The following is a 26,572-nucleotide window of genomic DNA, read 5'->3' on the forward strand; positions in this document are numbered from 1 at the left end:
TGTTTGTTTCAGTGAATCAATTATGATCTCTCTTTGAAATGTCACCAGCTGTGCCCATTTCAAAATCAGGATAATTTATGGACTTGGCCAAGTCTACCTCTTTCTCCACATTTGTCTTCAGGGGAATTCTTGTCACAAACTGAGAAAGCTCACAAACCCAGAGCTTCCTTGGGAGGATAAAGAACAGACTGGAGAAGATCTTAGACACCAAAATTTAAGCAAAGCCGTGGCTGGCAGCCTTCTCTACTGACAGTGATAAGAAGCCTTCATGAGTAGGGAACAAAAGACAGTTCTGTGTCTCCTTGAACAAATAAAACTTTGTTTTGAAAGAGCAAAAGCTAAAGGTTATTTCATTTTCATGAGAAATGAGCAAATATTTAATTGAGGCTAGAACAATTTAAGTATCTTTCTTCTGATCTGTGTTGGCAAGAATAACATGGGAATAAAAAGGCCTTTTGCTCTGTTTCCAGAGAGAACCCATGACCGCTGAGGAGATCTGGCAACACATATTTATTCCTATGATGCATTAGTCAAGATGGCAGAGCTGTTTCCTCGTGTCACAGTGAAACAATAGGATATGTCTGGAATTTCACTAAACCCCACAATTTAGAAGACTTTATAGACACTCATAAAACTTTTCATGAGGTGATTTCAGGTTCCAAAGATTTGTCACTAAGAACTAGCAAAGTAAAATAAAGGGAGACATGTTTTTAAGACCATGATAATGATATGGCTGGAAACAAGGCATTGTATCTCCTGAAATCTTGAAGCAGGCTATATACTCCATTAGGTTTGGGGGAAATAGGTTTTGACCTGTGGGTGAAAAAGCCATTTTTATCCTACTCTACAGGTTAAAAGTAATGAATTGGTAATAATTCACCTTTTCTTTCCAAGTGATGATTGTATGGTCAGTTTCAGAAGCAGTGACTCATTATTCAGTTAAATCTGAGCATTCACATCAGAGATAAATGAGAATTATTGGAAGTAGCAGTAAAAGAGGCCCAAAGAGAGGAAAAAAAACAATTCCAACAGCAAAGGTTATTACAATTCTAAAGGTAGGGCTATTCCACAGGAAAGGGGAACAGACCCACCCCCTAAAGCCGAGGTTCTCCTAAAAGGGGGGTGTGATCCTGGGCAAGTCACTTAACCCTGTTTGCCTCATAATCCTCATCTGTAACATGAGATTAATAACAGCACCTCACTCCCAGGGTTGTTATGAAGGTCAAATGAGGTATTTGTAAAGCACTTCTCACAGTGCTTAGCATTATAGTAAACTATGTAAATATTAGCTGTTATTCTGGAATCCAACTCCTACTTCTTCATTACATAAATAAACAAGTAAATGTGGTGATATAGACAATGGTGATTAATACCTTAGGCAGTGAGACTTCTGGCAACAAGTTCTAACAGAAGTGCATGTGTATGTAAACGAAGGCATAACAACTCCACAGGAAAAAATGCATTTTATTTACTTACTCACTTAGACATATATACATCCATACCCTGCCAACTTCCAAAAAGATTTGCGTTGGCTCGGAGAAATGCATTTGTGAAAGGACTGTCTCATTGCCCTTCTCCCATTTATGTTTTTCACAGAAAAACAGTAAAGATTTTGATGAGGGATTACAGGGCTGAGAGTACCTGGCACAGTTCATCTTGTCCAGCCTTCCATCTTTGGCCAGATTCCAAATTCAGCCATTACAAGCAGCCTTAGAAATACTGAATGATATGTTATGGGAGGAGCTAGTTTATGGAAATCCATCTTGATGCCTAATACATCAAGAAGAAAGGAACTAGGGGCCAGCACAGGGCCTAAAGAATCTTTGTACAGTTAAGAAAAGTCACAGAATTTAAACAGTAGAAAATCATACCTAGTTGTAGAGGCAGTAACAGCATAGTAACAGAACCCAGTGTTTTGCTCTCATTCAAGTACATACAATCATTTCTTTCAAGCTTGTTTACAAGTCTCTCAAGAGCTAATAACTTTTACATACTCACACACAAAACAAACACACTCACACTTACACACAATTCAGTGAAGAAAATAACATTTAAAAGAAGTGACTAAAGAGAACTAAAACACCTCATTCTTAAAATTTCGAGTTTCATCCTGCAACACAACACTTGGCCTATAATTGTGAATCCAACTGTACATAAAAAAAAACAGAAATCAAGGCTTATAAAAATACTGATAATGGCTCAATGTTATTTTTTTAAATCAAATAACCTTTTTTATACGTTTCAGTAGTCAAAATGTGTGTGCTTCCCTCTCTTCCAAATCCACAAACTCAAAAAAGAGATCACTAACAATTTCAGAACGAGTTACATCCGAAAACTTCTAGTTCTTTGAAAAGGCTGAAAAGGCTTTTTCAGTGCCCACATCAGCAGCTGTGGTTTAGGTCTTGATTTTTCTGGAAACACTAGTGCTTCACTCTCAGGTGTGGGAAATCGCTCCTGGTAGACTTCAGGATAGGATTTCTGAAACTTAAAACAAAAAATCATGTAGTAAGAAACAAAGAAAATTAGGTCAGTAGATTTTACATTGAGTGTTTCGCTATTGTCAGCCATACTTTCCAAGTACTATTTTAAAAAGTGATTTATTGCTTTGTCAAAAGAACAGGATAGAAACATGGAAAAGACTGAAAACAGCTCACACCCAATCCCATTTCTGCCATAAATGTATTTTTTTAAACATCTTTTGGATTCCCCTTCCACAGGCACACATTCAACTTTAATTCTGTCCAGGTATATTTTTAAAATAAAATTCCATTTTTACTCATTTTCTTGACTCTGAGCTGCTGTAGTTTCCAAAAAATAGACCCAAGTGTCAGAAAAACCTCCTCCTTTGGTTTTCCAATCTCCAAAGACATTTTACTACACTTGAGTTTTCAAGCCAGACCATTTGGTTTGGAGATGACTTGCTTAACTGCTATGAGGTTATGTGGTACTGAAAACAAGCGGTCCCAAATTAGAGATTCTGGGCTTTCCTGATCCAAAGCCTCTTTCCAGCAACTCCCAAACACACCAACCTGAGCCCAGAACAGAAGTTCACTCTGCTACACAGTTCTTAAGAAATGCATAAACCTTTTTAATGTTTTTTTTTTCTCCTTGATCCTTCACACTCTATGACTGTAGAATAAATCTGGAAGAACTGAATGCTACTGCTATAATGGATAAAACCTTGCATTTTGGGGCAGCTACGTGGCACAATGAATACAGCATAGGCCCTGGAGTCAGGAGGACCTGAGTTCAAATTGAGCCTCAGACACTTGACACTTACTAGCTGTGTGACCCTGGGCAAGTCACTTAATCCCAACCACCTTGCCTTCCCCCCTCAAAAAAAAACTATATATTTTTCAGAACTTCTTAATTTCTCCAATCACTATTCGAAGTTTGGTTATGCTTTCTTAAAAAACAAAACCAGCCATGAAACCTAAAAACACCCACACAACCCTTAAACAACAGTTTGAGTCAGCACAAGGAAATTGGTCCAAATAAACTTGTTCTAAGTCGGAAAGCTCTATTGCCATTACAATAACCAATTTCACGTGGTTATAGTGTGTTCATGTTTACAAAGCAGTTTCTTTGCCACAATCCCCTGAGCTAGATGGTAAAAGTAGGATAATCCTCAGTTGCAGAGGAAGGTGTTTAGGCAGAGGGAACAAGTGATTTGTCAGAAGGTACAGGACTGTTGTTACTGTGTTCTTTTCAGTTGTGTCTGTGACTCTATTTGGGGTTTTCTTGGCAAGGATACTTGGAGCGGTTTTGCCACTTCCTTCTCCAACTCACTTTACAGATGAGGAAACTGAGGCAAACAGGGTTAAGTGACCTGCACAGGGTCACCCCGCTAGTCTGAGGCCAGATTCGAACTCATGAAGATGAATACTCCTGACTCCAGGCCTGGCGCTCCATCCACTGAGCCACTTAGTTGCCCCTACTACAGGAATAGTAGACATCAGAGCCAGGATTCAAACCATTTTCTTTTAACTCCATGTCCAGAGCTCAGTCTGCTTCACCCAATTGTCTCGAGTAGAGTTAACAGAAAAGCAATTAAACATCTGCTGCTTACTAGCTGTGTGGCCTCAGGTAAATGACTTTTCTCTCTAGACTTCAATTTCATTCTACATAAAATAATCTACATAAAAGTTGATCTCTCCAAGGTCTTTCTAACATTGTATGACTCTATTAGACTATCAGAGATGAAACCTGCAGCAGAATAGGAAATTGGCTTTTTCCACCTGAACAAACACAAGATGACTTTTAAATCTCATCGAAGATTGAATTTGAGGTGATTCATTTAAAACATTTTGAAAGGATTCATTTATATGTTGATTGGCCTCAAGGTACAGGGTCTTCTTCATTCCAATGAATGAGGACTCTTCTCAGCAGCAGTGGCAGTGGCAAGTGGCAGTGCCAGTGACAACGTCAGGAGCAAAATGGAGCTCCAGCGTATAACAGAAGCAGTGTGGCGGAGAAGTGAGAAGAAGCTTGGGAGACAGAGGACCAGGGAACAGGGCAGAGCCTTAATGGATGACAAGTTGTGGAAGGGGACAGCAGTGGCGAGGAACATCTGAGATGTCACCAAGGAGCTGTGTGAGGGGGAACTGTAGGCAGCGGGGAGGCATAGAGGGGTACATGAGAACTCAGCTTCCAAAAGCAGTTGATGCCGAAGTTTTCCTGTCCTTGGAGAATTAACACGGGTGTGCAAAAAGCATGGGCCCGATAGGCGAGCATGTTCTGGGAAGAGTTGTCATTTGCCCTTCCCAAGAGGGAGGTGAGTTTTTGTGTCATGGATCCAGTTTGTAGTCTGGCAAAACCTAGGGCTCCTTTCTTGGGATAACATTTATAGATACATAACGTTAAATACATAGGATTACAAAATAAACCAATTATTGAAATAGTAAAAATTTTTTTAAAAAACAAGGTCAGACTGGCAAAGAATTGGAAATTGAGAGAATTTCCACCAACTGAGGAATGTCGTTGTATGGGACTGTTATGGAATACTCTTGTGCTATAAGAAATAATGAACAGGATGGTTTCAGAAAAACCTGGGAAGACTCATATGAACATATATATGTATAGTGAAGTGAGCAGAACCATGAGAACACTGTACGCAGTAACAGAAATACTGAAACAATCATCAACTGTAAAAAACTTAGCTACTCTGATCAAGACAATTCCAAAGAACCCATGATGGAAAATGCTATCCACCTATAGAGAGAATTGATGATCTCTGAATGCAGATTGAAGCATACTTTTTTACTTCATTTTTCTTGCTTCGTGTGTGTTTTTTCTTTTGCAACATGGCTATTACGGAGATAAGTTTTGCATTACTTCACATACATCATCGATATCATATTGCTTGCCTTCTCAAGGGGGAGAAGGGGCAGGTGGGAGGGAATGAATTTGGAACTCAGAATTTTAAAAAATTAATGTTAAAAAATTTATACATAATCAGTAAATATTTAACAAAATAAATGAAAATACCTTAAAAAACAAACAAACAAGTTCACAGACCCCAGGTTAAGAACCCTGCTAAAGGGAAGGGGAAGAGTCAATGGAGGTGTGTGCCCCAAGATATACCAACATACCTGCTACTCTGAACACACCTACGTGCTTTAGTTTTTTGGAGATTTGTTCCCTTCCTTATGGGATTGTGCACATATGTGTATGAAGCCTGGGACTATCCTACTGCATGGGGTTTTTTTGTTTGTTTTTCTTGCTTTGTTCTTTCTTAAATATTTTGTTATTTGGGGGAGGAAAAAATAATTCATCTGTTTCCATTTGATGCCCCCTTTAGAACTCTGATCAAATGCTCTTCTCACCCATCTCTTACCACCTACCTGAACAAAGTGTACAACCTTAGAAAAATAAAGCTATTAATAAGGAGTGTATTAGAAAATAAATCCACCTTAGACAGAGGAATTCCTGGAAACTGATTTCAACTATGCAAACCAACATGATAGCTGAAGTATGTGGGCTGAATAAATACCTTTAACAAAACCAGTATGACTCAGAATACTAAATTCAAAGGAGACAGAGTATAAAGTAAAATCATGAAAAGAAAACAAAGAAAGTCAGTGTTTAAAAGAACAATTAGAAATGTCCCTTGTTCTCCCTTTTTTCTTTACCTGTTTAAGTTTTTTCTTCTTATCTCTGACTGACAGTTTGGTATCCATGATGATTTCCTCCAACAATGTTGCCAGGGGTTCTTGGGAGCCACACATTCTTTGGTATTCAAATTCTTCTGGACTAATCTGACGACAAAATGGTGGGGCAGACAGAGTTGCATCAGTATCCGCTCCTGGGTATTTTATCTAAAGGAAGAAAGCAAAATTATGGAAAAAAAAATAATACTGCTTCACAAAGCTTGGAAAATTTTGCTTTACATATTTCTAAATTAGCATATCATTATGCTAATTTATCCTGAAATCAATCCTGAAATCCCTGGTTGTTGTTTTGTCAATTGGTTGTGTCTGACTCTTTGTGACTCCATATGAGGTTTTCTTAGCAAAATATTGGAGGAGTTTGCTATTTCCTTCTCCAGCTCATTTTATGATAAGAAAACTGAAGTAAACAGGGTTTGCCTAGTTTGCCAAGCAACTTGCCTAGAGTCACACAGCAAGTAAGTGTCTGAGGCTGGATTTGAACTGAGGCTCTCCTGACTCCAGGGCCAGCACTCTATCCATGCTTCACTACCTAGCAGAACTCCTGAAATTCCAGGGGATAAGATAAGAGTTTCTATCATTTCAAAATAATCTATCATTAGGCTGCAATGCTTCAAACTAGAGTTTGATTCAGAAGAACTTAACTCAATTTGTTTCATATGATTCTTGTTTAAATTATAAGAAACAATGTCCAGTTTTCAGCAAATGGTTACTTCCCACTATGGTCAAAATTAATTTTGTATCTTATTTATTTTGCAAGAATTTCTAATTCCCTTTTTTCTACCTGACTCCCCAATGGGGAAAAAAAAGAAGAAAAATAAAACCCATGTAATAAATATGCATAATCACGGAATACAATTTTCTGTGCTAGCTGTGCCTAAAAATGTACATCTCAGTCTCAACCTTGAAGCCATCAAAAATCTGTCCTCTAAAGTTGTGATTTGTCTTTGCACTGATCAAACTTGTCTTTCCAAGTTCCAACTCCCTCATTTTACAGACGATGAGCTGAGGCCTAGAAAAGTTATGATTTGAACCCAGATCTTTTGACTTCCCATTCAGTATTCATTCTACTACATGATGCTGCCTCCTTACTAATCCCCTCTTCCAGCTCATTTAAGGAACTGTCTTCAAGAGGCCCCTATTAAGAAATGAAAATATGATGGATGATAAAGGGCGTACTGTAAAAACCCAGTAACACGCAAAGAAAGGTTAGTTTATTAGTTGTCTTAGCTGAAATCTATTAGGAAGATGGGCCCCTAGGCAATGGGGCCCAAAAGCTGGCTCAGTTTTAACTTGGGGGTCAGGGAAGGGGGACGTATAAATGATGAAGAATAATGAGGCCTCTTTAGATGGACATCTGCAATGGAAAACTCTGGACAGGATTTCTCAAGCCAGTTTAAGCCTTACTGGAAGAAACCCTTTGGATAATTTACCAGGATCCTTCCCCAGGAGGGGACTTGGTAGGCGTTTTGTTGTATTTGTTTGTTTTAAAACAGCTGGTCCTAAATGCTCAGGGAGCAAACCTTGGTGGCCTAACCATTATTAAAGCGTGCAATCTTTTTTTTTTGTTTTGTTTACAACACTCGGTTCTACATAATTTCGAGTTCCAGATTTTCTTCCCTCCCCCCTCCTACCTCCCCAAAATGGCATGGAATCTCATATAACTACCACGTATAACTTCGCATTGAATTAATTTATACACTAGTCAAGTTGTGGAGAAGAATTATGACCAATGGAATGAATCATGAGAAAGAAGAAACAGAACCAAAAAAAAACCCCCAAAACAAAAACAAAAACAAAAGAGAGAAGAAACAAAGTGGAAAAAAAAAGGTGAGCTTAAAGTGTGCCTCAATCTTCATTCATACTTCATAGTTCTTTCTCTGGATGTAGATAGTATTTTCCATCGTGAGTCCTTTGGAGTTGTCTTTGCACCTTGTGTTGCTGAGAGGAGCAAAGTCTATCAGGGTTAGTCCTCACAGAATCCATATATCTGTGGTTGTGTATAATGTTCTCCTGGCTCTGCTCCACTCACTCAGCATTATATCGTGTAGGTTTTTCCAGGTTGTTATGAAGTCCGTATCATCCCCACTTCTTATAGCACAATAGTATTCCATTGCCTTCATATACCACAGCTTGTTCAGTCATTCCCCAATTGATGGGCATCCCCTTGATTTCCAATTCTTAGCTACTACAAAAAGAGCCGCTATAAATATTTTTGTACATAAGGGTCCTTTTCCCACCTATATGATCTCTTTGGGATACAACCCTAGAAGTGGAGTGTTGCTGGGTCAAAGGGTATGAACATTTTTATAGCCCTTTGGGCATAGTCCCAAATTGCTCTCCAGAATGGCTGGATCAGTTCACAACTCCACCAGCAATGTAACAATGTTCCAATTTTCCCACATCCTCTCCAGCATTTATCATTTTTAAGGCATGCAATCTTGAAAAGTTACTTAAACTCTATTTTCTCTTCACTAAATGATAACATCACTGTATTACAGAAAATGAGAAAATGTATTCAAAAATTTAGTACTTTTTGATTTTATTCAGTGCACACTGAAGCAAAACCTTCACAAGACGAAAGTTATCTGCAGCTAAATTAATCAATAGGGACAGCTTTCTGAATTGTAGTTTACTAACTAATATGACCATGGGGCTGAGTTACTAGAGTAAAATAGTACAAATATTATTTGATGGTCTTACATTATTCCCTTCCAAGCACCCTACATTCCAATCAAACCCATCTACTTGCTGCTCCCTATACACAATATTTCAGTTCCCACTTTTGCATAGGTGGTCCAGCCCTCTATGCCTGGACTGTACCTTCTTCTCACCTACAAATCTCAGAATCATGAGCTTCCTTAAAAACACAGCTCAAGTACTAGTAACAATATTGTTTTAAGAACAACTGTGTGCAAAAAGTCATTTTGACTATTATAAATATCCAAATGGCCTGCAAAGGGCATGGAAGATGCTATCCCCATCCAGAGAAAGAATTGATAAATAGGGGAGTGTGTGTGTGTGTGTGTGTGTGTGTGTGTGTGTGTAATATATACATATATATTTGTGTCTAATGATAGCCATCTCTAGAATGAGGGGAGGGAACAAACAAAAGGAAAAAAAAGAAAATTACATGATAACTTTATTATATATATTTAAAAGACATAGCAAGTAGTCTTGATAAGATTAGCAGTTTCATGTGAAATCATCTTTATTTTATTATATTGTTATAGAAATTCTCGTTTTATTCCATAAATTAAAAAAACACAGGAGGCCTTTCCTGGTCTTCCCAGGTGTTAATGCTATCTATTCCCTCCTTCCCTTACTGATTTGTATTTACTCTGTATATTTTACATATATATATTATATGTGTATAATATATATATGCACTGTTTCCCCCCAATAGTGTAATATAAGCTCCTTGAGGGCAGGAAATGGTTTTCATTTTGCTTTTCTATCAGTGGCACCCAGCCTGGGACCTCGAATATGGCGAGTCCTCAGATTGCTCGTTGAATTATTTGTACATACAGAGGGTGAGCAGCTGTAATATTTTTTGTTGGTTCAGGCTTAGTTATAATGAAGAGTGTTTAACAGCCCCATGGAATGTGTTAGCTAAACACTAACTCCTTTAAGTAGTATCAACTAATTGGAGGAAAAACTTGAAACTTACACATAAATCCTGTATAGAATTCACCATGCAAAAGGACTAGTGAGATCTCCTGAAAAGTATAGGGAACTAGTGAATTGGGAGGCTAGAATGGTACTAGGAAGCAGGGTGACACTTTACCAATTACTTCAACTCCCGGGGTTCCGTTTCCTCATTTGTAAAATTCGGGTGGGGTGGGGAGATTACACTTTATTACTGTTTCTAAAACTATTTTTTACGGAACCCTGTGGTGCTGTGAAGAAAGGAAGTTGTCATGGCAGAGAGAAACACCCATAGCTACCCCTATCTGCCCACTTGTCTGCATGTGCTGGGCAGTAACTGAGGACCATGGGAAACCAGTCAAAATCTAGCATTAAATGGAAAAGGGCTTTTTATTGGCCTAGAATCAATTACTGAACATACATAATGATATAAGTTAACTGTGTTAGTGAACAGAATGCAAATAAAATAATTAAGTGTTCATTTACATACATATACTTTTTGTTTTGGGCACCAAAACCAGTTATGGAAAATTTGGTAAAACTAACAAGACCAAAGTGACAAGGAAGCCAAAGTACCATACTGAAATACAGGAAAAAAGGCAAGGAGGAAGACAGCTATCTTTAATTTGGCCTCATTTCCAGTGATAGTGCAGATTATGTTATCAAAATTTTTTGAAGTTCTTCTGTAATTCTAGTGAAATTACAGAAGCATTTATAAACAAAGCTCAGTGAATTTAAAAAACAAAACAAAGCTCTTAAATTCTTTTTAGGCAGAAAGGTGATTAACCGAAATGATCCCCCAAAACGCTGGCTTATTACAGTAATGATGAAAATGAAAATTGCTGTGAAGCATCTCATAAGATGAGCTAACTCATCCAATATTGGGGCCCATTATAAAACACTTACTGAGAGCAATCATATCCTTCTCACTGAGTAAGCCATTTGTATAATATGGCAGAAATAAAATTTATCATTGAGGTTGTTTTTGTTTTTAAATTTGCCTTTCGTTATTTAGTTACGGCGAAGGTCGTGTCTAAGTGTGGTTTAAAGTAAAAACTTCCATCAGTATAAAAAAATAGACTCAATACCTTTAGGAGTTGTACTTAAATGTGAAGATCCCCAGCTACCAGCGGTACACAACCAAGGAACTTCAAATAGGAAAGGGGCATTACTGTATTGTGGAAACTTTGCACTGCCTCCCAGATTGATTAGTTAGTAGCGGAAGAAGTTTACCTCCTTGTTCATCGCTTGAACATAACCAATTCCTGCCATCTCTCACCTAAGTGGAAGAAAATGAGATTTTTCTCTTCCTTACTGTTCCCCCTGCTCCAGCAGACAGGCATACATTGTTTTATTGTACTTTGCTTTATTGCATCTCACAGATATTGCATTTTTTACAAATTGGAGGTTTGTGGAAACCCTATATTAAGCGAGTCTATTGGCGCCATTTTTCTAACAGCATGCGCTCACATTGTATCTCTGTGTCACATTTTGGTAATTCTCGGAATATTTCAGACTTTTTCATTATTACTATATCTGTTACAGTGATGCATGATCAGTGATCTTTGATGTTACTACTGTAATTGTTTCCACGCCCATACAAGAAGGCAAATTCGACTGTTCCACCAACCAGTTATTCCCATCTCTCTCCCTCTCCCCAGGCCTCTCTATTCCCTGTTCCCTGAGGAACAACAATATTGAAATTTGGCCAATTAATAACCCTCCAATGGCCTCTAAGTATTCAAATGAAAAGAAGAGTTCCACATCCCTCACTTCAAATCAAAAGCTAGAAATGATTAAGCTTAGCAAGGAAGGTATGTCAAAAGCAGAGATAGCCAGAAAGCTAGGTGACTACCCTGATCAGTCAACAGCCATCAACATCAAGGCATGACCATCCACCAGCAAAGATTACGACTCGCTGAGTCTCAGGTGATGGTTAGCATTTTTTTTTTAGCAAAAAAGTACTTTTTTAATTAAGACATGTACATTGTATTTTTAGACATAATACTTACTTAATACACTTAATAGACTACAGTATAGTGCAAACATACTTTTTATATCCACTGGGAACCAAAAAACTCGTGTGACTCCCTTTACTGAGGAGGTCTAGAACCAAACTCACACTATCTCTGAGGTCTGCCTGTCCACATTTCACCATTCAATAATTCATTCATCCATCCATCCATCCATCCATCCATCCATTCATTCATTCATTCATGCAAGCATCAAACATTGACAAAGGATCTATCTCAGTCAATGTATTATGCTAGGTACCTAGAGAGCTACAAAGATGGTGCATGAGATGCATTAACACTTCTACATTATGCATTGTTTGGTTTTGGATTTCAATTCATAGTCGTCCTAAAACTCTACAAATCCTCTTGAACAAAATCCACATTAATGATTATACCCCACTGCCCTCACTCTTCCTAAAGGTATCCTGTATCTTCCTCACAGTCTCCAGCCCCTCTATCCCTGCTTGGTCTTTTAATAATTAAACAGCTGTTCTTCTCCCCTTCCATCACTACTGCTTTGGCCTCACTTCTTCTCTTTGCAATCTTGATCCTATGGTTGGCCAGCTCTACTGTACACTGCCTTCTAACCTTGACTCCTGGGCCTCACTGAGCTACTGCTCTTTATGCCCCACTAATCCTCAACCTTTGGTCACCCTAAACATGGCCCTTTTCTGCTTCTACCCCTGGGCTGCTGTACAGCTGCTGAAGGACCACACTCAGATCCACTACAAATGCACATTATCTAATCTCTAAGGGATGCTCCCTGATGCAAACTTTACTCTTCTTCAATTACTTTTACCAGTGACCAAATTCTCTCTTTGTAACCTCCCAAAGGCTTTCCCATCCTTTGAGCAGTTATCCTTGCCTCCTACTTTATCAAGAAAAATCGTGAGATCCCTCTTCTCCTCAAAAATCCACCACCATCTTCCCCCATCATCTCCCCCCTTTACTGCAGCATCTGAGTAATAGTTGGCCCCTCTCCTTTCCAAGGCCAGCCCTCATACTGCTCTCTTCAGTTTCATTCCTTCCCTGTCTCCTCCAGGAGCTTGTCATCAATCACCTGCAAACTCCCTTATCTAGTGGACCTTTCCCTGATTACTACAAAAAAGCTCAGATCTGCCCCATCTTTTAGAAACCTTGACTGGACTTCGCTGTGCCATTAAGCTACCTCCCGTTTCCCATTCCTAATTTTCACTGCCAAATTCATCAAAAGGGTCATTCACACCACTGTCTCCGTGTCCCCACCACGCACTTATTTCTTGCAGTCTGGCTTCCGAGCCCATCACTCAACTCAAGCTGCTTTTCCAGGGTCACCAATAATTCCTTACCTGTTATATGCAATGGCCTGTTCTCAGTCCTCATCCTTCCGGACCACTTGGCAGTTTTTGATACTGCTCTCTCCTCCTAGGCCCCTCTAGTACCTTGGCTTCCAAAGCACTTCCCTCTCCTCATTGTCTTTCTATCTGTCTGACATTTTCTTTGTCCTAAAACAAACCCATCTTTCAAACTTTCAAATCCTGCCCTCTTTCCCTACAGGAGAATAAAAGATCCTTCAAAAGAATTGGACTTCGGGGGCAGCTAGGTGGCACAGTGAGTAGAGCACCAGCCCTGGAGTCAGGAGGACCTGAGTTCAAATCAGGCCTCAGATGCTTGACACATGTACTAGCTGTGTGACCTTGGGCAAGTCACTTAACCCCAATTGCCACCCCCCCAAAAAAATTAATTAATTAACTAATTATTTTTTTTTTAAAAAAAAGGACTGGACTTCACAAGACTTTTATTGTTTATTCCCAGGACCTGGCACATTCTAGGTGCAGATTAAGTACTTATTGATTAATTGCCCTTTCTCAGTCCCCTTTTCTAGATAATTATCCCCTCATGCCCTCTTATAAGTGTTCCTCAGGAATTTGTCGCTCTTCAGTTAGCTCTGTATTCTTTGAGTGATTTCAGCAGGTCCCACCAGCTGAAATCTCACTTTATAAGGATGACTCCCAAATCTACAGTATAATGGATGTGTCAGCCAGGGAGCGCCATGGATGGAGTACTAGGCATGGAGTCAGGAAGCCCTGAGTTTGAATCTGAACTCAAATAATCACAAATTGTGAGATCTTGAGCATGTCGTTTTACCTCTGCCTCAGTTTCCTCAGCTGCAAAAAGGAGATCATAATACCACCTGTTTCCTAGGGTGGTTGTGCAGATCAAATGAGATAATATTTGTAAAGCATTTGGCACAGTGCTTGGCACACAGCAGGTGCTATATAAAAACACTAGCTATTATTAGTAAACTGCTAGAATTGGAGGCAGTAAGACCTGTTCGAATCCTTCCTCACATGCTTATTAACTATGGGATCTTTGGCAAGTGATGTAATTTCTCAGCCTCAGTTTCCTCCTCTGTACAATGAAGAGAATAATACCCTCTATCCCAAAGGGCCGCTGGGAGGGTCAAATAAAACAAAGCACTTGATAAACCCTAAAGTGCTACATCAGCACTAACTGCTGTCATCAGTCACTGCTTTTACCTGGACCCTTCGCAGATGGGCTACTCGCTCCTCTATTGCATTCTGCAAGGAAGAGGGAGCCTGCAAGATCTCCTGGTGATTATCCATGAGAAACGTCACTAGCCTGGCAGCTAACAGCTCATCCAAGTCAACTTCATCCTTGGAGCCCAGGATGCAGCGGGAAAACGTCTGGACCATCTGGAAGGGGAGGAAAAGAGGGGTGTACAGGGGAAAACAGATGAAGCGTGGCTCTGAGGCTGAACCACCGGCACCTAATGTAGATGAAACAATCCAGGGGTTCTGCATCTACCTTGCCAAATTCACAACAACTCACAATACACATTGTAACAGAAGTTGATGGTTTCATATACAGCCCTCTTTTTTTTGTTTTTATCTATTGAAATGTTTTTGTGTCTGTTGATGATTGCCAAGTTCATAATTAAAATGGAAACTGTAGAAACATGAACCAAAAGGCATATCCCTAAACACTATATGCTTCCGGTCAGACACATTTCAAACCCATTGGGGCCGCTGCTCGTGTTCCAGCTTGCCTGAGATGAACATTTCATTTGCCTCAAGAAGGGAAAAAAGACAGTTCATAAAAGACAGAGCTTATAAAAGGCAGTTCTTAAATCCCCCTCTTGTAAACTGTTTCAAGCTGCCTCTTAACGAATCTGAGAAATCACAACTATCATCATGACCTGTATTTATGTAGTGGTTTTCCTTGAGTAGTTCAAGCTGCTTTAGAGACATTAGCGAAATGATAGAGCATCCTTATGACATTAGGAGAAAACTGCTTAGCCTGGCCTGAATGCCCCAACAGTCATATTTCTGGGCACTCATTTTATTTTCTATAAGAGCATTGCAATATATTCTGGATTCTCACTTGGCAAACCCCTGCTTAATGTAACTGTGGGCAGCTTACAAAAAGCACACTGGGTGATGAAATGCTCTCTTTCAGCAGGGCCAGGAGATAGAATTACTATAATACTGAGTACCAACCCATGCAGGGTTTCTTGCAGAAAAATCTACTCTTCCAAGCTGCTCTTTTCCTAAGATGCTTTTGTCTCTACTGGATCCCTTGGGAAGGCACAGATGGTTAATTAAAGCTGTGTGTGTGTGTGTGTGTGTGTGTGTGTGTGTGTGTGTGTGTGTGTGTGTGTGTGTTGGGTGCAAAAACAAAGCTAGGAAAAGGAAGTTTACCAGTACTTAACACAGTGCCTGACACATAATAGGTGCTTAATAAATATTTGTTGATCATCTGGTTCATTACCTCATAGGGGTATGATTCTTTTGAAGTTCCAAATAAAATCACCCCAGTTATCTGTATCATCCAATGTGACTTCTAGAATTTCCTCCGATGCTCATGATGAACAGCAGGAGTACTCAAGGGTCTCTCCATACTACTTGCATTGCCTCTATATTTCATCCTTTAAGAAGCAGCTGGATGGAGCAGTGGATAGAGTTCCTGGAGTCAGGAAGACTCACCTACCTGAGTTCATATCTGGGCTCAGACACTTACTAGCTGTGCATGAGCCTGGGCAAGTCACTTAACCCTGTTTGCCTCAATTTCCTTATCAGTAAAATGAAAGGGTTAGACTAAATGGTTTCTGAGTTCCCTTGCGTCTCTAATTCAATAATTCTATGTGCTAAGGGAAAAGGACTTAAAACAAAGAGAGAGACAGAGACAGAGACAGACAGAGAGAAAGGAAGGAAGGGAGGAAGAGGGCAAAGGGGGAAGGGAGGAAGGGAGGAAGGGAGGAAGGGAGGAAGGGAGGAAGGGAGGAAGGGAGGAAGGGAGGAAGGGAGGAAGGAAGGAAGGAGTTTTTTCCAAATGAGCAGAGAGCATGGAGTCAATGACTTATCCAAGGTAGCCTAAACCCACATCCTGACCTATGATTTGGAGCTATGTCCCATGCATAATTCTCCTAGAGAGACTACTTGAACTAAGGAGTGAAGGACCAGAATGGAAAAAACCACTGACTCAAAATAGGGAGGGGAAATGCAGAAAGAGGAAATAAGTAATTCTCAGAACAATGTGGAATTTAGCTCTTTTCTCCAACTCTCAGGAGAGCTAAGAAGAATAGAAAGGATAATGAAATTGAAGTGGGGTAGGAGGGGATAGGAAAAAAACCTCATTGGCCCCATCATGCAGATAGGCAGAAAAACAAGTGAGAAGAAGTTCCCAGATGCAGCCATAAGGGCACAAGCCCACCAGTTTTTCACAAGGGAGATGAAGGAGAAGAAGGGAAGAGATCTGTCATGGAAGGAACCAGGAGGAATACTGTCATGGGAACTTGTGGGAAGTACACTTGATATGAAATCAGAGGAGTCAGGTTTGAATCCCAGCTCTTCCACAGACTTGTGTGACCCTGGGTACATCACTTAAGGTGCACATCACTAGGTCTAAGAATCTACGTCTGTAAAATAAGGGCTTCTTGTTGTTCAGTCATTTCAGTCACGCTCGTCTCTTCGTGATCCCATTTGGGGTTTTCTTGGCAAATATACTGGAGTGGTTTGCCATCTCCTTCTCCAGCTCAGATGAGGAAACTGAGGCAAACGGAGTTAAGTGCCTTGCCCAGGGTCACACAGCTGGTGAGTGTCTGAGGCCAGATTTGAACTCTGGAGGAACTCCAGGCCTGGCAGTCTATCCACTGCACCGCCTAGCTTTAAAATTTAAAGTGAAGGGGCTGTATCAATTATGAAATGGATGAACAGATAAAAAAAATAATAAAATGAAGGGACTAGACTCAACGACCTTTAATGTCTAAAATGATTTAAGCTAACATCTTCATAATCTGCCCTAGAATAGAAAAAGGAAAAGAAGCTTTACATGCAACAGCTAAGATCAGATTTAACAGGTAGCGTCCAAGCATCCTCTTATCAAAAATAAGAAAAGTACTTCTCCTTCCTGATTCTACAACCCTTTGTTCAATGTTGTTAGGGTTTTTGTGGTTCTCACGTTGCTGAAACAGGAAAATTATCTCCAAAGGAGAAGAAGGACAAGACAGTATATTTGTAAGGGAATTGAATGGCTTTAAAAATCTCATTTGTATGCTTGTGACAGACATAAAGTTGTCTAGTGTGAAGCTATAATTCTGTATGATACAACTTCCTATCTGACACATTGCAAATCATGTCTTATCTTAAGAGATGTATGTGTGTAGGAGAAAGACAACAGGGAGAGATAGCTGAATCTGCTTCTGTCTCCTAGATGTAGGTAGAGGAAAATTAAAATTGATAAAATGCTTTTTTTTGTGGGGGTGGGGGTGATAGTGTGTCTGGTAGGCCAATCCAATCCTGTATTCTCTATCTTTCCCCTTCAATCCAACCTCCATGCCACATCTCTCAAATCCATTATATCTGGTAAGAGAGGGTACTATCTCTCCATGCAACCCCTTTCTGTGATCTAGGGAAAGGAGAGAATATTTCTTATGGAACCTTACCTCCCCTTTCCAAGAGAACCCTTCAGGGCCTTTATGTATCAAAGGAAGAAGTGGTTCTGCTAAGTGGGAAGCACCTACTAACACTGATAAGCTAAATATACTCCTAGACTCCACTTTATCTTAATTGAGTCCCTTACAAATGGAAAACAGCAGAAAACTGATTCACTTCTGCTTGACAGTGGAGTCTATGTAGGAGGAGGAGAGGGAGATGGGGAGTGTGAAAAGTACTCTAAGCAAGCCAGCTTTGTCTATGTAGCTTCATCTCCTTGCTTAACTTAATGGATCCTAGTCATTTACACATAATTAAAAATATCCAAATTGTTAGGCCTGAGAGACCAACATACCAGAGTGCGGGTGCCAAGGCCATCACAGAGCGGCGGAATCTCCTTGTTTAAGCAGATCTTCGCCATCATCCTAACCAACAACTGTAACTTTCTCCGATTTTCAGGAGGCAGAAGGAGGCAGCAAATCTGAAATGCTTCAATGGCAATTTTCTCTTTCTGTAACAAACCTGGTTTTAAAAAATAATAATTTTTTAAACACCTAAGACCCACTTGGCTCTGCTGCTTTTGCAGGTGCGTAAGATAGAGGATATTGTTTAAAATGACACAAAACCTTATTTTCTCCAACTTTCATGCCCTGTTATTTAGGTAGATTTCCTTCTGTCATCTAAAGCTCAACATGGCAGACATGCTGCCACCCGATATGCTCCAGAATATTGGTAATAACACTTGATACATCCTCACCCTTTAGATTCTGCATCCAATAACACCTTTTTTTTGGACTGAGATCCGTGAGTTTATTTATGTGGGGAATTACCTATATGGAAACTCCTTCCACTAAAGCAAATGGGCAACAATTTGATAACGTGCAGTCTTCAAGAGTCTCCTTGTGGTACACGGACAGTCAGTCAATAAACATTTATTAATCACCTACTATGTGCCAAGCACTGTGCTAAGGGCTGAGAATAGGAAGAAAAGCAAAAGACAGTCCCTCCTCTCAAGCAACTCACAATCTAATGGGGGAGACAATATGAAAATAACTATGTACAAAAAAGATGTGATACAAGATAAATTGGAGATAATCAATAGAGAGAAGGCATTAGCATTAGGGGAAACCTGGAAAGACTTCTTGTAGAAGGTGGGATTTTAGCTGGGACTTGAAGGAAGCCTGGGAAGTCAGGAGGCAGAGATGAGGACAGAGAACATTCTAGGCAAGGGGAGCAACCAGAGAAGATACTCAGGGTTCTAGAAACAAGGAGGCCAGTTTTACTAGATCACAGAGTACATGGTAGGGTGTAAGGTATAGGAAGACTGGAAAAGGTGGAGGGGGAGTTAATAAGGGGTTTGAATGTCACACACATAACTATATTTGATCCTGGAAGTGATAGGAAGCAAGTGGAGTTTTTTAATCTCAGACTTGCATGAAATAATGAAGAGCAAAATGGGCAGAACCAAGAGAACACTGTATACAGTAACAGCAATATTGTTTTAAGGACTTGGAGCAAATAAGTCATTTTGACTATTACAAATACCCAAATTAACTACAAAGGACCTATGAAGGAAGATATTATCTACATCCAGAGAAAGAACTAATAAACAGAAGTACATAAAGAATGGTTTTACCTATTTGTGTCTGATGGTAGTCATCTCTAGAGGTGGGAGTAGAGAGGGGGAAAAAGGAAAAGAGAAGAAATGTATGTGATAATTTTATTATATATTTAAAAATAGCAAGCTGTACATAATAGAGTTGCAGTTTCATGTACAATCATCTTTTTAATTATGTTATGGAAATGCTTGTTTTATTTCATAAATTAAAAATAAAAACAAATAAATGGGGGAAAAAAGAAGTTAAGCGATTTGTCTATGAGAGCTTGGTAAATGTGTATCAGACAGGACTGGAACCCAGGTTTTCTTAACTCTAAAGCTGACCCCTCCATCCACTATTGTTCCCCTGCCCCTCTACCAAGTTCTTCAGTTTCTTTATAAATAACACCTCTCAAATACGGATTCATTTCTATTTGTAAAGTTATTTTGTTCTAACACTGTGTATACTAATTTAATTATATGATACCCTAGTGTCTCCTTAAATCAAATATAAAGTCTTCCATTAGACTATAGCTCTGTGAGAGCAAATTCCTTTCTCTATTTCCCTAAAGTGCACAGTGCCAGGCATATAGTAGGTGCTTAAGAAAAGCTAGTTGATTGATTATTTTGGACTTCTAACACCTTATTCTAGTCTAGCACACCTGTCTCCAAATACACCCACAATCACAGCCTTTCATTCCCCCACTAGTCTTGCCACTGAAAGCAAAGGAAACCTCTGATGAATTTTGTAAACCTCATAGTACCAGCCTTTACTTCCATCCCAACATTCAACTTCCCTTTTCTTGTGCCCTTCACTATCTGCAGTGACTGTGGGAACCTCTCCTCTCTCCCCCCAACAAAGGCCCTGCAATATATTGCTGCTACCTGAGCAAAGACCCCGCTCTGGCCCCAATGACTTTGAGCTGGGAAAGGCTCACTTCTCATTCAGGTTGTTGTTATTCATCCTTCATTCTGCGGCATCCTTCTGTTCCTCTCCCTTTTCCCTCTTAATCTTTCCATTGGGTACAGGATGCAGAGCAGAAGTCACCATTTTAGTCAATGCAAAAATTAACTTCATATAAAAGCACAAAATGGGAAATGTATAGTTAGACAGCAGATTGTCTGAAAAAAGACCCAGGGATTTTAGTGAACTGCAGGCTCCCTATGAGTCATTAGTGCTAAGTGACAGACAAACCACTAAATTAGGGATATATTAAGAGAGCTCCCAGGAATAGAGGTGAGAGCCCCGCTGGGAGGACCATATTTAGAGTATTGTGTTCAACTCTGGATGATACACTTTAGGAGTGACAATGATAAGCTGAAGAGTCCCGAAGAGGGTAACTGGGGTCAGCTGAAGGAACTAAGGATGCAAAGTTTGGGGGAGAAAAGAGTCAGGAGAGACAGGATAATTGTGTTTGAGTATTTTAGGAGTTGTTACCTGGAAAAAGGATTAGACTGGTTTTGTTTTAGTCTTAGAAGGCAAAACCAGGAAAAATGAGTGGAAGTGCAAGAAGCAAACTTGGACATCAGAAGACACTTCCCCAAGCGGAAGCAGATGCTTTGCTAAAGTAGTGAGTTCTCTCTCATTGGAGGGATTCAACACAAAGGCTGGATGACCCCTTGTTGGAGATGTAGCAGGGATTCATGGGAGGGTAGAGGCTGGTCTACATGGTGTTGCTTTCCAACTCTCAAATTCTATGTTCCTGTGTCTGATTAGATGTATGGGGTGGGAAAGTTGGAGAGAAGGAAGAATCAAACTTCTTAGCCAGGGTGATTTTCAAGAGTCTGGAACGATGCCACGGGTCCTAGGAAGGAGGAACAAAAAAGTCTGTGGGAGTACTCAGATACTCAATTCTCCAGGCACATTTAAAAGCTTCAGCGTGTAGACTCAGAGCTAGTGTTGATCAGGTTGGAAGCTAAGAAACCAGCCTGAGATGAGAGAAGTGATCAAGAGATCACGGAGGAGGGGCAGCTAGGTGGCGCAGTGAGTAGAGTACCAGCCCCGGAGTCAGGAGGACCTGAGTTCAAATATACGGCCTCAGGCGCTTGACACACCTACTAGCTGTGTGACCTTGGGCAAGTCACTTAACCCCAATTGCCCTGCCTTCCCCCTCTAAAAAAAACAAAACAAAAAGAGATCACAGAGGAGGGGCTAGGTAAGAGTATTTCTGTTCCTATGCTACAGAGAATTTAGAGCATGAGACTGGAGACTTTGTTATGAGAAAAACCTTCTACAGGGCAGAATTGCTTGTTAAGCCTCCACCTCTCCATCTTCCTGTGAATAATGATAATAAATATTGCTATTACTAGAACAGTAAGCACTTTACACATATCACATTTGATCTGCACAATGACCCCAAGAAGTAGGTGCTATTAGCATCCCCGTGTGTACAGAAGGAGAAACTGAGGCAAACAGAGAAATGGCTTGCTCGGGATCACATAGCTAAAAAGCATCTGAGGCAGCATTTGAACTCAGATCAAGATGACTTCAAATCCAACACTCTATCCATTGTACCACCTAGTTTCCTTAGAGTAATGAGCTGCAGAGAATCAGTGTAAGACCAGGTTCTGTCTCCCACAATGCATCTGAATCACAGATGTGGGAGTTCTTCCTAGTTTCAGGTGCAGGGTGGTGTAGTACACATCACTCAATCACTCAATAAACATTTAGTAAGCACCTACTATATACCAGGTAATGTGTTAAGCTCTGGGAAACAAAAAGAGGCGAAACACAGTCCCTGCCCTCAAGGAGCTTATACTCTAATGGGGGAGATGACACGTAAACAAATATATACAAAGCAAACTAAAGAAAAGATAAATTAGTGGGTTGTTGCCCTTTGTTCTCAAAGAGGACCCAGATGACATCATCATGCTAGAGTAAAGTTTCAGCTTGTCCCACTGGGGCTGCTCCTGATCGGACCAACATGAGCTCGGAATGCTCTGCCACAGGTCGGGCACACATAGTCCAAGGGAACATTTGGGGTGGATTCGATGTGTTCAGGCAGGACTAGTCCTTCTGGTGTGATGGCTGCCGAGCCCTTTTCAAGGCGGCTTTCCACCTTTGGTGTCCGCCTGTGGTTCCAAGAAGCTGTACCGTGCATACCCTGGTAAACCATTTTAGCAGATGGGCTAAGCCAGGTTGAGGGTAACTGAGGGGTCTCAAACCCACTGGTGAGTTGGTGGGGTGTCTACCCCAAACATGTGAAGACTTCCCCTGTGCGAATGGGTGGATGAGAATAATTTGCTACAAAGGCCATCAAGGCAACTTAAGCAGGCACTGTGGAGCACTTAGAGCTTCGTTAGACATCAAAAAGATAAATAGAAAATAATTAACAGAAGGAAGGCAATTGAATTAAGAGGCTTCCAGTAAAAAAAAATGGAATTTAGTTGGGACTTGAACAAAGCCAAGGAGGTCAGTAGTTAGAGCGGGGGAGGAAGAGCATTCCAGGCATGGGGGACAGCCAGAGAGAATGCTGGGAGCTAAGAGATGGAGGGTCTTGTTCATGGAACAGCCAGGAGGGCAGGGTCACTGGACTGAAGAATACACAGCAGGAGTAAGGTGTTAGAAGGCTGGAAACGTAGGAAGGGGCTAGGCTATGAAGGGCCTTAAATGCCAAACGGTATTTTGTATTTGATTCTGGAGATGATAGAAAGCCACTGGAATTTATTAAGTAGGGAGCAGATGTGATTGGACCTGCACTTTAGGAAAATCACTGTAGTGGTTAAATGGAAGACAGATTGGAGTAGGGAGGGACTTAAGGCAGCAAGTTATTGAAATAGTCCTGGCCTGAGGTAATGAGGGCCTGCACTGGTGTGGTGACAATGATAGAAGAGGGAAGGGGGAGTATCTGAGAGGTTAAAAGGGTGAAATCAGGGCAGCTAGGTGGCACAATGAGTAGAGCACCAGCCCTAGAGTCAGGAGGACCTGAGTTCAAATCCTTCCTCAGACACTTGACCTACTTACTAGCTGTGTGACCTTGGGGGAGTCACTTAACCCCAATTGCCCAGCCTTCCACCCTCCAAAAAAAAAAAAGAAAAAAGTTAAATCAGTAGGCCTTGGCTTTGGATATTTGGGGTGAGAAATAGTGAGGAGTCCAGGACAACTCCTAGGTTCTGAGCCTGAATGTTGCCCTCCACAGTAATAGGGAAAGTAAGAGAGGATTAGGGTGTAGAGGGAAAGATAACAAAGTCTGTTTTGGACATATTAAATTTAAGATGTCTACTGAACACCTAGTTTGAGATGTCTGAAAGGCAGTTGGAGATGTGAGACTAGAGGTCAGCAAAGAGATTGCGGAAGGACAGGTAGATTTTAGAATCATCAGCAAAGATGGCAATGAAATCCACGGAAGGTGATGAGATCACCAAGTGAACTAGTATAGAGGGAAAAGAGAAGTGGGCCCAGGACAGAACCCTGAAGGGCACCTGTGGTTGGAAGGCATGATGTGGAGGAGGATCCAGCAAAGGAGAAAGAGGAGGGGTGGTCAGAAAGGTAGGAGGAGAACCAGTGGAGAGAGGCATCCCAAAAACCTAAGGAGAAGAGAGTACCAATAGGATCAAAGGCTGTAGAGGTCAAGAAGTATGAGGACTGAGAAAAGGATGAATCTGGCAGCTAACTGATCCTTAGTAACTTTGGAGAGAGAAGTTTTAGTGAGATGATAAGATCAGAAGCCAGACTGTAAGAGGTTAAGAGGAGAGCCTTCATCTATTGTAGGGGGCCTTTTCAAGGAGTAAGGCCACTTCATCATGTGAGACAGGGGTGAAAGATGAGATAGTGGCAGAAGGCACCTAGTGATAAGAGATGAAGAAGAGGAGAGAAGAGGGAGTTCGTGGCAAATGACTTCAAATTTTTGTGTAAAATATGGGGCAAGGTTCTCAGCTGAGAGACTAGGGGTTAGAAGAGGGATGAAAAGGTTTGGAAGAGCTATGGTGGGGAATGGGATAGTGAGTTGATAGGGAGATATAGGAGGATTGCCTGGCAGCAGTTAGGGCTCATCTGAGGTTGTGTAACCATAAGTTTGTAGTGGACCTAGTCAGAACAGTTGCATGATTTTCTACATCTTTGTTTAGCAACAAGTGAGTGTGGCAGAGGTGGCAAATGGTGGGAGTGATCCGAGGCTGAGGCTTGTCTCGATGTGATCAGTGATATTATAAAGGGGCCAGGGATTCAAGAGAGGAGGATAGAGTAGAATTGAATTGGTTCACCAAGGGGTCAAGATGGGGAAAAGAAGAGAGAGATATAGTATAACAGAGATGGCCTGGGAGGGAATTGAGAGGTCGATTGAAGCCAGAGGAGTGGAAAAGGCAAGTTTTGCTGAACTAGCTTGTCAGGAATGGAGGGGGTGTGAAGGAAGTTGGAGATGAACCCAATAGTTTAATCATTTGTATTAATGTGAAAAATGTAAAAAATATTCCAAATATCCAAGATCTTTTCAACTCTACTTGCACTTAATAACCCCTCTGATTTAACTAGATTTAGCTTGCTGTTGGTATTTTTCATGCTAATTGACTTGGTAACAATTATGTATTTTCAATTAAAGGAATAAAAGCTGTCTATGATATATGGGTATGGAAGTGGTGATGACGATAAAAGTGGAGAAAATAAGAGAGAGCCCAGGGAGCTGTCCAGCTGCTCAAGCTAATCCTCATAGGTCCCAATGGTGCCCCACAATTTGGCCCTTGGCTTTAAACGTTTAGCAATAGAGTATTATCAGTTCTCCCAAGATCAATCAGATTATTCATTCATGCTAGCAAAACTCACAAGAGATTAATTTAGATAGCAAAGTGTCAGTGTATAACTGAGAAATGGGATTACCAAGCAGTACAGAATTCTTGTGTGTGATGGTCAGTACTTTCTCTTCCCAGTAGGAAAGCCAACATGAGAAATGCGAACAGCACCAGGAGGTTACTGAGCAAGCAATCAAAGCAAATACAATTGAAAGAGTCACTGTCATCAAGTAATGAATGACTCAGCCTTCTCCACATATCCAGCTTTAATCTCTCACAGAAGATCATAGGATTCAGAGCTGAGAGTGACCTTAGAGGTCATCTGGTCCAACCCCTTCATTCTACAGATAAGGAAACTGAGGATCAGAGAGCTTAGTATTTTGTCCAAGGTTGCACATGCATAGAAAGTAGCAGAGCAAGCATTTGAACCCTGGTCTCACTACTCCCAAGTATAGTACTCTTTCAGCTCCACCACTATACATTCTAAAAATCTAGTATCTATTCCCCACTAGACATCTCTGGATGTCATAAAGGTATCTCAAACTCAAAAAGTACAAAATGGATCTAATCTGCTCCCCCCTCCCCCTGCAACCTACCTCCTCCAGATTTCCCCATCTGATGAGGGCAGCCCCCTTGCTACAGAGGACTATAAAATTGGAGCCATTCACCTCCTAGGCAGGGAAGGGATTGCCTCCTCAGATCTGCATTTTAGACTTCTTTTTGTTTTTCAAAGCTTTGCCCAGATACCACCTACTCAGTCAGGCGTTCCTTGATCACTTCTAGTTAATAATGTTATTTCATATAGATTCTATCTATCTATCCATCCATCTATTTATCTGTCTATCTATCTATCTATCTGTGTATGGATTTACATGGAATTGAATTACAGGGCTCTAACAGTCAGCACTGAATATTCCTGTCATCTAGTCAAGGACAAACTACTAAATTTTTCATTATTGGCTCTTCTCCAGGCCATGCAAACCACCACCACCACCCTTCTCTTAGGATATTACTTCATGATGGACGAGTTACAAACCATTAGATCACAGCTTATCTTAATGTCACTTACATTTTAATCTCCAAAACCAAACACTTGGGAGACAGCCTGGTCCTATCAGCCATATATTGACAAATCATCTCCCTGGCCGGTAATACTTAAGTAGCTGGCTCACTTCTATGCTGTTTTTTATTTAGCTTCAAATTTTAGTTGTTTTTCTTTTCTGGTTGGTTCTCCATATTCCAGGGGATCCCCCAATTTGCAGCTACAGCAAAAAGGTGTTGTTTGTTCATTGCTTCCAAAGGGTTCCAGTGACATCATGGGTGATGTCTTGACTTGTGAGTCAACTGGATGTGAGGCAGAGTTTCACAAAGTCATCAGCCTCACTCTCTCTTCCAGAATCATCAAAGTCCAGTGGAAGGACAAAAGTCAGGATGACTGGCGATGGCCTGTGGTATCTTTGATGTCTGACCAAGCTCTACCACCTGCTT

General features: G+C 40.6%; 1 protein-coding gene across 1 annotated transcript in view; it reads right to left on the minus strand.

Annotated features, from left to right (window-relative positions):
* Positions 1–2,322: 2,322 nt before the first annotated feature.
* Positions 2,323–26,572, minus strand: part of DEPDC1B (DEP domain containing 1B) — a 99,697-nt gene continuing 75,447 nt past the window's right edge. The window contains 4 exon segments of the mRNA XM_036746881.1: positions 2,323–2,484; positions 6,132–6,317; positions 14,350–14,526; positions 18,119–18,285. Of these exon segments, the coding sequence (XP_036602776.1) occupies positions 2,323–2,484; positions 6,132–6,317; positions 14,350–14,526; positions 18,119–18,285 (692 nt within the window).

The sequence above is a fragment of the Trichosurus vulpecula genome, chromosome 1 (genome assembly GCF_011100635.1).
Source record: "Trichosurus vulpecula isolate mTriVul1 chromosome 1, mTriVul1.pri, whole genome shotgun sequence".
In the NCBI taxonomy this organism is placed as follows: domain Eukaryota; kingdom Metazoa; phylum Chordata; class Mammalia; order Diprotodontia; family Phalangeridae; genus Trichosurus; species Trichosurus vulpecula.